This window comes from Esox lucius, chromosome 14 (assembly GCF_011004845.1).
Source record: "Esox lucius isolate fEsoLuc1 chromosome 14, fEsoLuc1.pri, whole genome shotgun sequence".
In the NCBI taxonomy this organism is placed as follows: Eukaryota; Metazoa; Chordata; class Actinopteri; order Esociformes; family Esocidae; genus Esox; species Esox lucius.
This window is the reverse complement of record NC_047582.1, coordinates 103098-117082: the sequence shown is the minus strand read 5'-3', so window position 1 is coordinate 117082 and position 13985 is coordinate 103098. Positions and strand designations below refer to the sequence as shown.

General features: G+C 38.8%; 1 protein-coding gene across 4 annotated transcripts in view; it reads right to left on the bottom strand.

The window, feature by feature from the left end:
- Nucleotides 1–13239, bottom strand: part of psmd5 (proteasome 26S subunit, non-ATPase 5) — a 101902-nt gene extending 88663 nt beyond the window's left edge. For 3 of the 4 annotated variants that reach the window (XR_001198013.2, XR_002196449.2, XM_013132433.3), the window contains exons 1-4: nucleotides 13050–13239; nucleotides 1221–1365; nucleotides 677–790; nucleotides 457–585 (exon numbers count right to left, since the gene is read on the bottom strand). Coding sequence is in view for 2 of the 4 variants with exons in the window: in XM_013132433.3 (XP_012987887.1) it covers nucleotides 457–585; nucleotides 677–790; nucleotides 1221–1365; nucleotides 13050–13222 (561 nt within the window). In the remaining 2 variants the exon portion in view is untranslated. Of the gene's footprint in view, nucleotides 1–456; nucleotides 586–676; nucleotides 791–1220; nucleotides 1366–10955; nucleotides 11054–13049 lie in introns of all 4 variants that reach the window. The other variant, XM_034296993.1, reaches the window with a different exon arrangement.
- Between the last annotated feature and the right edge of the window lie 746 nt (nucleotides 13240–13985).

Genomic DNA, 13985 nt, shown 5'->3' with positions numbered 1-13985 from the left:
TTGGGAGAAGTATTTCTTTTGGGATTGTTTCATCGTATTAGTGTGTATGTTTTGCAGTATTGGGGGGAGTATTTGTATTGGGGGTCTATACTACTGGACTAGTGGTTGTGTTTTGCACTTCCGGGTCACCATAATAAACTAATGCCATGACACAGCAGCTTTAAAGGTGTGCTTTAGTAGTTAGGACACCGTAGTTCTACAGTAATTAAAAGTATTCATTCTAATTACTTGAATAATATGTTATATGTTGTTACTTGAGTTTGTTTCAGCAATATGCTGGCGTACTTAAGCAACATAACATTTTTCAGAAGAAAACTTATGGATTTATCGGGATTCTCATCACTTTATGCCACCATGCATTCTACTGTCACCCAGATATGTATGGGCAGAAAGATTTCCATAAGGTTAGTTGTATAAGATGAACAAAAATAAACATTTGAGTGGCAATGGGCGTACCTCATATACTCTGTATCTGACAATATCACTTGCAGCCATCACATCCTTGAGGTCTTTCAATAAGTCGCTCCTGAATATGGCATTCAACCCAGCTTTGGACTGGCTGAGAGTGGCGAGAACTCCTATTGCCTGTGAAATTGATTAACTACGTTTGAACAACAAGTGGCTGAGATGTTGCAATGTGGTAATAAAAAAATAAATGAATAGTTATTATGCCTACCTCTTTGGCCACCGATATCTTCTCTCCTGCAATACAGTGGATCACTTCCCGAAGAATGTCTTGGTTGTTCTGAATTTCTGTGACTGCCTCATGATTCTCTACAATTCTACCAATCTGCAGAACATTTTTAGATTTTAGCAAAATTATCTTTATATTGCGCTATGCCACCATGACAGCAAGCCCTCAATGTTACACCCAAATCTCAGACTAATCGGTCACAAGATTGCAAAACATTTTGCAAGAAAAAACCCAAAACAGGCATTTCATAAAATGAGCAATCTAGGTAGGCCCATTCCTCTTTCAGCCCTACTTGTTTCACAAAACAAATGTAGATTACTCATGTGTCACTCTGCAACCGTAACTTAATTTTTGTTCCTTCTTGTGAAGGGAAGCAGCAGAGACACCTATGAACAACACATTCCTATTCCTATAACTCTTTTAGGTATGTTTCACCAAATTTGTAAGACTGTTAGATGTTTCACATCACAAAACCATGCTACTATTGATTACTTCCTGGAGGTACAATGACAACAGTATAACATACTTGGGTCAAAGACAGTATTTTGACTGTGTCGTCAGGATGTTTTAGTCCAGCCTGAAGTTCCATTCTGCAGTTTTGGGCCAGGTGGACAGGGCTGAGGGCCAGCAGGATCCGTCCAAGAATCTCCACACATAGCTCAATTAGCTCCCTGTAAAAGTTAATGACAATTTACCTCATAATGAAAATATTTCATGTGCAACATACTCAGCAGCACTAACAGAAATGGGCATTTAAGATTCAGAGTAGCATTCATAGCTATCCTTAAATTCCTTAAAATGTAATACATTATGTTTTACAACGCAATACAACAGGAAAGTATTGTTTACCCAACTCTTGAGAGCACCAGGGATAAAGCTGAAATACTAATTACCTGGAACATGCACAAAACCATGCACAGTAGTTTCTGAAAGCAGTCAGACCCCTTCACATTCTCCACAATTTTTTATTTTAATCACCCCCCACTCCCAACAAACAATAGAGGGAGACAACCAGGGGCAAGAAGGGATAAAGGAACAAAATTATATGGACTCCACTTGACCTCTGAAGGTGTGTTGTGGTATCTGGCACCAATATGTTAGAAGTCCTGTAAGTTGCTAGGTGGGAACTGTTTGTCCAGCACATCCCACAGATGCTCGATTGGATTGAGATCTGGAGAAGTTGGAAGGTCAAGTCAACACCTTGAACTAGTTGTTGTGTTCCTCAAACAATTCTTGAACAATTTATGATTTTTTTTTTCTTTGTGACAGGGCGCATTATCCTGCTGAAAAAGGCCAATGTTATCAGGGAATACCGTTGCCATGAAAGGGTGTACATGGTCTACAACAATGCTTAAGCAGGAGGTACGTATCAAAGTAACATCCACATGAATGGCAGGACCCAAGCTTTCCCAGCAGGACATTGCCCAAAGCATCACACTGCCTCCTTCCCATAGTGCATCGTGGTGCCATGAGTTCTCCAGGTAAGCAACACAGACGCACCCGGCCTTCCACGTGATGTAAAAGAAAATGTGATTCATCAGACCAGGCCACCTTCTTCCATTACTCCGTGGTCTAGTTCTGATGCTCACATGCCCATTGTAGGTGCTTTCAGTAGTGACAGGGGTCAGGATGGGCACCCTGACTGAGCTACAGTAGCTCGTCTGTTGGATCGGACCACACAGGCTAGCCTTCTCTCCCCACATGCACCAATGACCCAGTCGCCGGTTCACCGCTTTTCCTTCCTTGGACCACTTTTGGTGGGAACTGTTATGTTATGGAACTGTTATGGAACAAATGTACATTTGAGAAATGTCTGCTTTACTATTACCTGGTGTGTAACTCTGATCTTTTTTTCTGACATGTCTGCAGTGGATCATAATGACCTCTGACCATCTGTTAATCTGCCCAAACCAAAACTGCTAATTATGCCAAGAGAATTTTGTCTCTGTACTTACACCTTTAAGAGTTCCTATCGATGGAATTACCGTCACAGAACATCCCATCCCAAGGGTGGTAGTTTAGGAGATGCTCTGACCCAGTCGTCTAGCAATCACAATTTGGGCCTTGTCAAAGTCGCTCAGATCCTTACCCTTGACAAATTTTTCCTGCTTCGTACACACCAACTTTGAGGACAGAATGTTCATTTGCTGCCTAATACAGTGAGCAGAACAAGTATTTGATACACTGCTGTCTTAGCAGGTTTTCCCACTTACAAAGCATGTAGAAGTCTGTAATTTGTCTCTTAGGTACTCTTCAACTGTGAGTGACGGAATCTAAAACATAAATCCAGAAAAATTCCACTATGATTTTTAAGTAATTAATTTGCATTTTATTGCATGACATATGTATTTCATACATCAGAAAAGCAGAACTTAATATTTGGTACAGAAACCTTTGTTTGCAATGACAGAGATCATACGTTTCCTGTAGTTCTTGACCAGGTTTGCGCACACTGCAAAAGGGATTTTGGCCCACTCCTCCATACAGACCTTCTCCAGATCCTTCAGGTTTCGGGGCTGTCGCTGGGCAATACAGACTTTCAGCTCCCTCCAAAGATTTTCTATTGGGTTCAGGTCTGGAGACTGGCTAGGCCACTCCAGGACCTTGAGATGCTTCTTATGGAGCCACTCCGTAGTTGCCCTGGCTGTGTGTTTCGGGTCGTTGTCATGCTGGAAGACCCAGCCACGACCCATCTTCAATGCTCTTACTGAGGGTAGGAGGTTATTGGCCAAGATCTCGCGATACATGGCCCCATCCATCCACCCCTCAATACGGTGCAGTCGTCCTGTCCCCATTGCAGAAAAGAAACCCCAAAGAATGATGTTTCCACCTCCATGCTTCATTGTTGGGATGGTGTTCTTGGGGTTGTACTCATCCTTCCTCTTCCTCCAAACACAGCGAGTGGAATTTAGACCAAAAAGCTCTATTTTTGTCTCATCAGACCACATGACCTTCTCTCATTCCTCCTCTGGATCATCCAGATGATCATTGGCAAACTTCAGACGGGCCCGGACATGCGCTGGCTTGAGCAGGGGGATCTTGCGTGCACTGCAGGATTTTAATCCATGACGGCGTAGTGTGTTACTAATGGTTTTCTATGAGACTGTGGTAACAGCTCTCTTCCAGTCATTGACCAGGTCCTGCCGTATAGTTCTGTGCTGATCCCAATCCTTCCTCATAATCATTGATGCCCCACGAGGTGAGATCTTGCATGGAGCCCCAGACCGAGGGAGACTGACCGTCATCTTGAACATCTTCCATTTTCTAATAATTGCGCCAACAGTTGTTGCCTTCTCACCTACTTCTTTCCAAAAAAGTTGAAAAGGAAGGTTTTGAGTGAATGACAGAAGGGTTAAAAGAGACCACTGCAAATTGAATGCTTCTGTTACTCACTCAAAACAAAGAAAAAGGTGCAGTGGTCGAAAATTCGGCCACAGCATCATTGACCCAATCTTTTCTTTCAGTGTTTCGGTTTTTGGTTTTCGGCCTTTGGAAATGTTATTTTGAAAAGCGTTACGTTTGTATTACTTACGTATGGACGTATATGCGTGCGTGATCTGAGAGTGAAGGTGAACAGCGACAAGTGACACTACCCAGGTTACCCTCAAGATGTCGGCTCACGCTAAGAAAAGAAAAGTTGTTAACGAATGCGGTGTTTTCAACAAGACATGGACTGCAAAGTATTTCTTTACAGAAATTAAAGGTAAATCCGTTTGCTTAATCTGTGGTACACAGGTCGCTGTGTTAAAGGATTATAATTTGAATCGCCACTACACGACCAAGCATGAGGATGAATACAGAAATCTGTCTGATGAAGAGCGCGCGTGGGAGTCTGATGCGTTGCTAGCAAAACTGCAAACCCAACAAGGACTTTTTACGAAACCTCAATTTATGTAATTTCTCACAAAATCACCAGAAAAAGTAAGGCGTTTTCTGACGGAGAGTTTATTAAGGAGTGCTCTGTTGCGTTATTGTGCCCGGAGAAAAAGGGCGCATTTGAGAACGTGTCACTCTCCCGACGCACTGTAACGAGGCTGGAAACTTGGAGCTTCAGCTGAAGAACAGAGTGGCCGATTATGACTATTTTTCTCTGGCTTTGGATGAGAGCTGCGATGTACGCGACACCGCCCAGCTACTCATCTTCTTACGTGGGATAACTGCAGACTTTCAAATCACGGAGGAGTTGGCAGCCATGCAGTCAATGAAAGGGACAACCACTGGTAATGACTTGTTCACAGAGGTAAATGCATGTTTGGACATGTTAGGACTGAAATGGGACAAGCTGGCAGGCAGGAGGAAAATGAGATTGAACATGGTGACATAAGCTATCACTGCACAGTCAGGTGGCTCAGCCTTGGCAAAGTACTGAAAAGTGTCTGGGACCTGAGAGACCAGATTCAGGATTTCTGTGTTAAGAAAGGACATAACATCCCAGAGCTTTCAGATAAAGACTGGGTGGCAGACCTCGGATTCGCTGTGGATGTGACTGCACTAATGAATGAACTAAATGTCAAACTGCAGTGCAAGGGCCTTTTTGTGCAAGAGATGTACAGTGCAGTGAAGGCTTTCATGAGAAAGCTGGAGCTTATCTTAAGCCAAGTGAAGGACAACATTCTGACCCACTTGCCAACACTAAAGGAAGCCAAAAGATCAGCCGATCACATCCACAAGTATTCAACCATGTTAGAAGCACTGCATGCAGAGTTTTCATGGCGATTTCAAGATTTCAAAACTCTTGAGAGTGAAATGCACATGGTTTCTTCTCCCTTCAACTGCAGTGTGGATAATGCACCAAGGTCAATAATGCACCAGGTCAATGAGTTTCATGTTCACATGAAACTCATTGACCTGCAGTCTGACACACTTCTGGCAGAGCACTTCAGGTCAGTCTCACTGCTGGACTTTTACTCCTCCCTCAAAGAGGAGAACTTTCCACACCTGAGGAGGCATGCTCAGAGGATTCTAGTCCTCTTTGGATCTACCTATGTATGTGAATAGACATTCTCAGTGATGAAGTTCAACAAAACCAAACACAGATCCTCTATCACTGATGACCACCTCTCAGCTGTCCTTCACATAGCCACCTCAGACATTCAGCCAGATTTCAATGCCCTTGATCAAGCCCAGAACAGACTGGATCATTCTCACTGAAGAGGTAAAATGAGGTGGAAAACATCACAAGTTATCGTTTGTTGCATTGCTGTATTTCTATAAACTTGTTGTTTTTCATTGTTTGTGGAGATTAACAAGTAAAAAAAAGTGCACTGATTCAATAATTGCTTTTGTTTTCTTATTTGACCTATACATCACACTTTCACATTGCCTAATATAAGTATTTACAGAATAGTTTTATTCTTCCGATTATCAGTACCAGCTATTCAAAATATATAATTTAGTGCATTTTACAATGGAAGAAAGTTTAGCAGAATTAAGTTCAAATTATCGTTGGTGTGGCCCTCTGACACAATTCAGGTTTCTCATGAGGCCCATTGTAAAAATGTATTGCCCACCCCTGCTCTATATGAACTCTCCGTTGGAGTGGCACAAACTGTCTCTGACCCTTTAAAAAGATATAATATCAGTATACAAACGTTACAAACAATTTCTAATGTTTTTATAGTCACTGGTTTGGAGTCTGATAGCTAGAGGAGGTTTAGAGTCTATTTTCCTAGATGCTTTTCCAGCTATGTATGTATATAATCTCGACGAGGCCTACCTCCCAGCACCCCTGTAGCTCAATCGGTTTTGGATTTGTTTTGTGAAATTGGAACTTTTGTTGTTTGGGTATATTTCACCAGAGGCAACATTTTGGGCAATGGGCAGAGTCAGATAAAAACCTGAGGTATCAGTGATCTACTAAATCACTTGTGAACAACTGGCCCTAGTGGTATTTATTTTATCTGGTTGCGTCCAATACTTCCGACTCTAGGACCCAGATGTTGAACTTTTCCTCTTTTTACTTTCTTTTGTTTCAAAATCCTATCTACATGAAAAATGTTGTCTTTAGTTATCTTCATTTTTTTTAAAGCTCTTGTTCATAAAAAGTGCCCTCGATAGACTCCCCATCATAATCGCTTAGCTTACAAACAGGCAGTATACGCAGTACACATTCTGTCACAGTAAATAATTCGTCAGAGTAACCTTGTTCATTTTTCTTACCAAAAACACCTTGCAACTTTGAGACATGAACAATATTGTCTTGTTTGAATTGAAAAACAACGGCTTTCTTTTTACGAAGGGAAAACCAACCATAAAGATTTTTAAAGACTTCAAGTGTGTTCTCGGATGTTACTTGTGACGGTGCCATACGTATGCTCTTGGCTATTTTGGCTACTCAAAAGTATGCATCAAACACTTATAGAAACGGCTGAGGAGAATTTATTTAAAATCAGTTTACAGGCTTACAATATCAATCAAGAGTTTAAAATCTATTTTCTTTGGTTACATAATAATTAATGACTTTGAACACTGATTACATTTACAGGCTTATGGCTCTGTATTTTTAAAACACACACATTGATTATATAGGCCCACAAACGAGATGATACACTTTACATAAATAACGTAAAACTTTAGACAAATATTTCAACAGTCCATCTACTTCTTGCAATAATAATGTTAGCCATTTTTGAGTCATACAGACACAATCCAAGACTTCCTCCATTCTTTGCACACATACAACATTAACACAAGTTTGGAATGTGTAGAGTGAAGAATAATTTACTTTCCTTTCAGTAATTTGCATCATAAGATCTATAACATTTCTCAAAATAAATTTGAGTTATTGTCTCAAATAACCTACATAAACAGTTACCCATTATATCAATTAAGTGTTTCAGGAAACAGATTTTAGACAGCCTGCGTGAGAGACAGATCTTCAGATATGTTCTGCCAGAAAATCACAACTTCGTTTACCAGGCCCTGCTGGTCTTTGTTCTCGTTCAGCAGTGAATCAGGGTCTTACTGATGGAGGTTAACTCTTTCAGCTTGTTTAGAAAAACCTCAAATTCCAAGGATTCGAGGTAATTCAACTTGAAGTCCCAAGGATTTCAGGGCTCTAGCCAACGTGGGTATGAACTGATCAGTCCACAGTCGCTCGACGAGGGTGTCAAAATGGTGGATATAATAATACTTGGGACAATCATAGAGGCACTGATGCTGCCGCTGACATCCATGGCCTGTAAGACAAACGTTGCAGTTTTCTTTTTTGTGTTCCTCGATCACAATCCCTAAAAGTGTTACAATGGAAGCCTTTATGGTGTTCACAAAAATCTGAGTACACAATCAAAAATGGTCGAATCCAGGTTATAGGAAGGTTGGTCAGGTGGCGGGGTAGGAGGCCGCGTAACAGGCAAGTAAGCCAGAGGACTGCTACACGGGTTGTTCACACATGAGGAACTTACATCCCAGTCCTGGTCTCGGGCATCTTCATCAAATGGCGTAAATGATGTTTTAGGAATGCACGTAATAGGCAGATAGGTATTTTCTGAGGTTGTGATATAATGCGGGGGTTAGGTCAGCTTTTATTTGTAGAATTTACATTCACATTGTGATATTAACATATTATTAACATTGTTTAGTTAAATATTATATATTCATAATAATATTACCTTATAATTAAATTAAAGAAAAGGCCATCCACTAGTGAAATCACAATGTCGTTTTTTTCGCTCTTCAGTGAGTAGCTTAATTTCCTACTGACAAATTTTCCATAGGTTTGCTTACTCACTCTGCCTGAGCTTAATAATTATTTAATATAATTATTCATCATTAACAGTAAATATGTATATGTACCGTTTTCAAATGTTGATGATTTTTCTAGATGCCACTGTCAAAGACAGAGTAGCAAGGTTCAGGGCTCTGAAGAATGCCGACCCATTGGCTAGGGAGGATTTTTTGGTGAAAAATAGAGAGTGGTATTGCTTTTTAATTGAGGAACAAAGTAACAAATGTAGTTCAATAAAAGAAAAGCTGAAATAAAAGTCAAAATACAATTAGTTTATCATGCTATGAGGCTTTCTATTGTCTGAATAATCTCTTATTTATAATTTGTTGCTCAAATTAATTTTGTTGAGAAATTATGATCTTTAATAAAATGGCTCAAGGAACTTTTCAGTAGTGAATTAAACCTGATATTTAAAAGTCATGCTGTTTTGATATTCATGAATATGAAAATAAATAGTTTAGATGATTTGACAGGAAATGTTAAACATTTGCATACTTGCCAAATCCGGGACAAAAATCACACTTGGGGGGGGTCTGTAGTTCTTTACAGTTCTTTCCTTGAAAAAACTATTTTCAGTGTGACTCCCTTTGCGTAACAAACATTTATGAACGTCAATTAAGTTGTGTAAAAATGATCATTAATGTGTAAATCGATTCAGGTGTCATACCGAGTAACAATTTCAGTCAGGCGGGATAACGCAGATTTCTTTCCCATAAAACAAAATTTCATTTACTATCAAATGATGCTATAAAACATTTTCAGACTTTTCGCATCTTAAATCACATTGCAGAGTTCAAATGTGGGTAAAGAACTTGAACAAGCAGGGTCATATGAAAGTACATTTGTGTATTTTTGTCGAGAGCAAAACTTTCCTTTCCAATCAAAAACAATTGTTCTGAAAGCAAATATGAGGCTTAAAAGTACAATCAAATATTTTGTAATAGAGCAAAAAAAAAATTATGCATTTTATTTTGACAACCAAACATTTATTTTAAAACAAAGTTCAATAAAATTTGACTATCAACCACCCTCCATTTAGGCTAGACTGCCCCCTTTGCTTGAGGTGCCTTTTTTGCTTTTGAAACTTATTTTTTTGATTGACGGCACTAGTTCTTCGTTTGCACTTTTGCCTCTGCAGCTGTGGGCAGGCTGTGGGATGTGTGGATGATGTTTCTCTTTCCAACGAAAAGGGAGTCTTGGGACAACTCCCTACAAACTTGTACCTACGAGCATCTCAGGCCAGCAGCACTGAGGTTTCTTACGTCCAATTTCTAGTTAAGCTCCTACAACGCAGTGTCGGTTCATTACATTCTACTATATTACATACATTCCATAGAAGACAATAAGTTTAAATGTGTATGTATGTATGTATATAAATACCAATACTGAGTGCAAGTGTCGGTATGAAGTTGGCCTATGTATCATTAGCTAATGGAAACGCTGTAATATTTTTCTGCAAAAAAAATAAGCATTACTGTCATGAAATATGATTATATATCAACAAAGAAACAAATTGGGCATAGCCTGCTTATGAGTTGCCCTGAAAGAAAGTTCGATTTATTCGGCTGAAAGGGCGATAACAGGTGTTTGTCCCTAAATGTTTTTGATTACCTTGAGAATAATAATTGCGTAATTTATCATTCTACGGTACGTGTGTATGTAATATATTAGAATGTTTTGAACCGACACTGAATCGTAGGAGCAAACTAGCTATGTAGAAGTAGGACGGAAGAATGCCCAGGACTGCTTCCCCGAGAAGCCATCATCACACCGGTTGAATCCCAGATTGCATACTACTGTATATATGCCAGATTAATAGGTGAGAAGATTAGTATGTCCCAAAACATATTACGTTGAAAGTAATATGCCAAAAGTGCCTGGATGGTCTACTATTTCTAGTGTATTTTGGAAGCATGCATCTTCATACTTTTTGGGGTAGCCAACCTCTTGCGCAGTAAAAGACGAGGGGTTTCCACAATTCTTTTTTCTTTTCACTTAAAGAAAAAGTCAGTATCTTCACCTATATTGATAATTATTGTATGAATGTCATTTATGTATGAAGGAAAAACATATTGCAATGACATGACATAGCTTTGGCAGTGTGAAGTTTGTCTTTAGTCTCGATAGAATGGGCTCAATTATTATGACTATTCCAAGTAGTAAGATACTAGTATTACTGGCTTGTAAGCTATTATAACTGCCAATGGCAAAAGCCATTCAGTTCAGAGATGCTATTTGTGGAGGAAGTAAACTACATAAGAAATGTTAGTCAGTTTAACACAATGCTTAATGGTTTCTAGCTAAATATTCAAACATGGTATGATGTTAATTAATGCGTGACAAATTAATATTTTGAGACGCAATTTCATGACATGGTATTATGTTCCAATCCGTCCCAGTACTGGTATACTAGTTTACTATACTAAACAGTATGTACTTCATCACCCACAAAGTACGTATCTACTTGCAGTATGTATGTAGTACGCGATTGGAGATTCATCAGACACGCCTGAGCAGGTGTCTGCTATGACTTACTTTGCGTTGGAAAGAAAGGCTGAACAGTATTGGTTGTAGCCAAACTGATAACCAATGGAGAAGCATCTTCCACACCTACCACAAAAGCCTGCGCACAGCTGTGGGGTTAAAGTGCAAACAAAGAACTAGTGTTTCAATCAAAAAAACATGTTTCAAAAGCATAAAAAGAACTGTAAGCAAAGGGGGGCAGTCTATCCAAAATAGTGTGGTTGATAGCGAGTTTTGGTTTAAAATGCATTTTGGTTCTCAAGATATGTTTTGCATTCTATTACTAAATATTTCTTTTTTTTTTTTACTTTGAAGACTAAATTTTTGCTTTATTTGCTCTAAATATTATTTTCTGAGCTCTAAATATGGGTTACTGACTCCCTTTATATATTCATTAAGTATAATTGATTTAAAAAGTTTTAATATCATAATATTTAGAAAATTCATTAACGTTATCCCATAAAACATTTTGACTGGTGTCATCACATGATTCTCAATTAAAACACTTAAAATAAATTGTTTGAAAATAAGATTTTAGTAATAAAGAAATAACATCCTCATAAATGCAAAAATAATTTTGATGTGCAGTTTTAACCTATTTAAATTTTTGGTCAGCTGAAAACCATTTATCAGAATTTCTGAAGAAGGACGAGGCTCCGGTCCAAATGGAAATTTAGCACAAAGATTTATTAATATGAATTGATAAGTCAAAATACATGAAATACACTGCAGCGGTCAAATATTTGCTCAACCCTCGAGCTTCCACAAAATATTCGCCCCGAATCAAGATCAAACATTGGTTTTGATACTCCCGCCACAGGGGCGGTTACTTTTCACTCTCGTGAGTAAAACCCATCCTTATTGGCTCTTCGTTGGCATGGTGACATGTTGGACGAATCTCTTTGTTTTCGCTATCCAATGAAGAAGGACATGCTCTAACTCTCGGTCATAGATCAACAGGTTCTTTGCATACAGGTGTGAAATCTTAACCAGGTTACAGTAATTTACATTCTATTGTCCTAACCTAGACTAGAACATCAGGGGGTTGGAGACAGAAGGTCTCTTTGTACTGTATAGGCGGCAGTTTCATTTGTATGTTAATTGTGGGGTTTCAACCCTGTCTCTCTATCGGAGCCAGGTGTAAAGTCTGAGTGAGTGTGGCTGAGTGTAATGTATGGAGTTCTAAACTTTTTATGGTTATTGTATTCAATCATATTTCCCTATCCTGGCTGCAGCATACAATTTAATAAAACAAAAACATAAGAATACATGGTTATTAAATCAGTATTATTTAAACTTCATTTATCTCAACAACGTCCATACACATACAGACACACATGTCCCCTGCCAGACTATTTTCCTGTGCTTACCCTATTAACCAACTTCTATGCTGTCTATCTCAACGTACATTACACCAGCAGCACTATCTTAGCCATAACAAAAAAACAAAAACTAGATGTTATAACAAAAAAAACTAGATGTTGTGAGGTGTTTTTGAGAATTATTCAATAGGGTACAAAGAATCCATATAAAGTGTCAATTCATACTCAGTGTCACAGTGTCTTACCTTACCTGCCTATAACTGGTGACCTATTTCACTACCCTTGCCATTGTTGCTTGTAACTAGATTTTTGGTTATTCCTTTTCTATTTAAGTGTTACTCAAATTGCACACATTTTACTGTAAAATGATTTTGTTGGACCGCTAAGCTCTAGGTTGCACACTGTTTTGGTATTCCTCCTGAAATGGACTTGAATTTGGCTTAATTTATTTTGTTGTTTGCTAAATGTAGAATGCATTTCATTCCTTTTACTTAAATTGAACAGGCTCTTGTAGATTTCTTTTTTGGAGAGATGGTAAAATGTGTAAAACCAGTTAAGTCTATTTTTGTGGCACAATAACGCCCTGCATTATAAAAAAAAACAAGCAGATCCTTGCCTGAAAAACCACCAGACCTTTGTCTGTTGCCTTGAACTGTCAAAAGCGAATGCATTTACTGTCCAAATCTAACGTCCTACCTAGGATACCAATGTCAGGCTTGAGTTGGCTAATATGCTAAATCACTAACGTTATAATAGAGACTTGACTCAGCAATTCAGTACTCACCTATCATTTCCGTTTAGAAGAGAGAAAATCACTGCAAGCCGGGGTCCACTCACGGAATCCCCAAGAGCACTTAAGGGTATTGAGAAAAGAGCCGTTTTTAAAGTTTGCAGCTCTTCAATAGGCTCCTCAAGGTTTGAGATTTCAAGGAGCAAACTCTCTATGGACGCGGCCATGTTTGTTCACTAGTCACTGCCAGCGGCACTCACAGTGACGTCATAATCGCGTTATAATAAGGAAACCTTCAAAATAAAAGCGCCAATGTCAAAATATTGCATTGTGTATAATTCGTTCTAAAGGCAGTAAATTGTAGAGATATGCCATTTTTGTGTTATTTTCTAATGAATGCAAAAGGCAATTATAGGTTTAAAAAAATGTAAACAACAATATTAAAGTGTACAGGCTGTTTTGATAAGTATTTGGATTTGTGAAATATAGTCTTGAACACAACCAGGAGGACTTCAGACAGGGACAGCAACGAGTCTATACACCAGAGGTGTGGGCCAAGACCTCATGTCCTTTTAAGTTTACACAGAGCAGGAGACAATGAACATTTTGAGGGCATATTTACAAGGAAGAAAATCTGACCCTACTCCCCCTGCCCAATATTATGTTAATGTCAACTTTATTTATATAGTACATTTAAAACAACCACGGTTGACCGAAGTGCTGAACAGGATGAAATATCAAGTACATGAATAAGCAAATACAAAGTTAGTAACAAATAAAAAGAAATGAAAAAGAAACAGAACAAGAGCAAAGTAAAATAAATTTGATGCCAAGGTCAGCTGGGATTAAAAGCCATAGCAAAAAGGTGTGTATTGAGCAGCGACTTAAAAGTTTGTAGTCTACGCAGCTCTAATGGGCAGAGGTAAGCTTTTCCAGAGGATGGGGGCACCAAATACAAAGGCTCGATCCCCTCTATTTTAATGCTTGGAT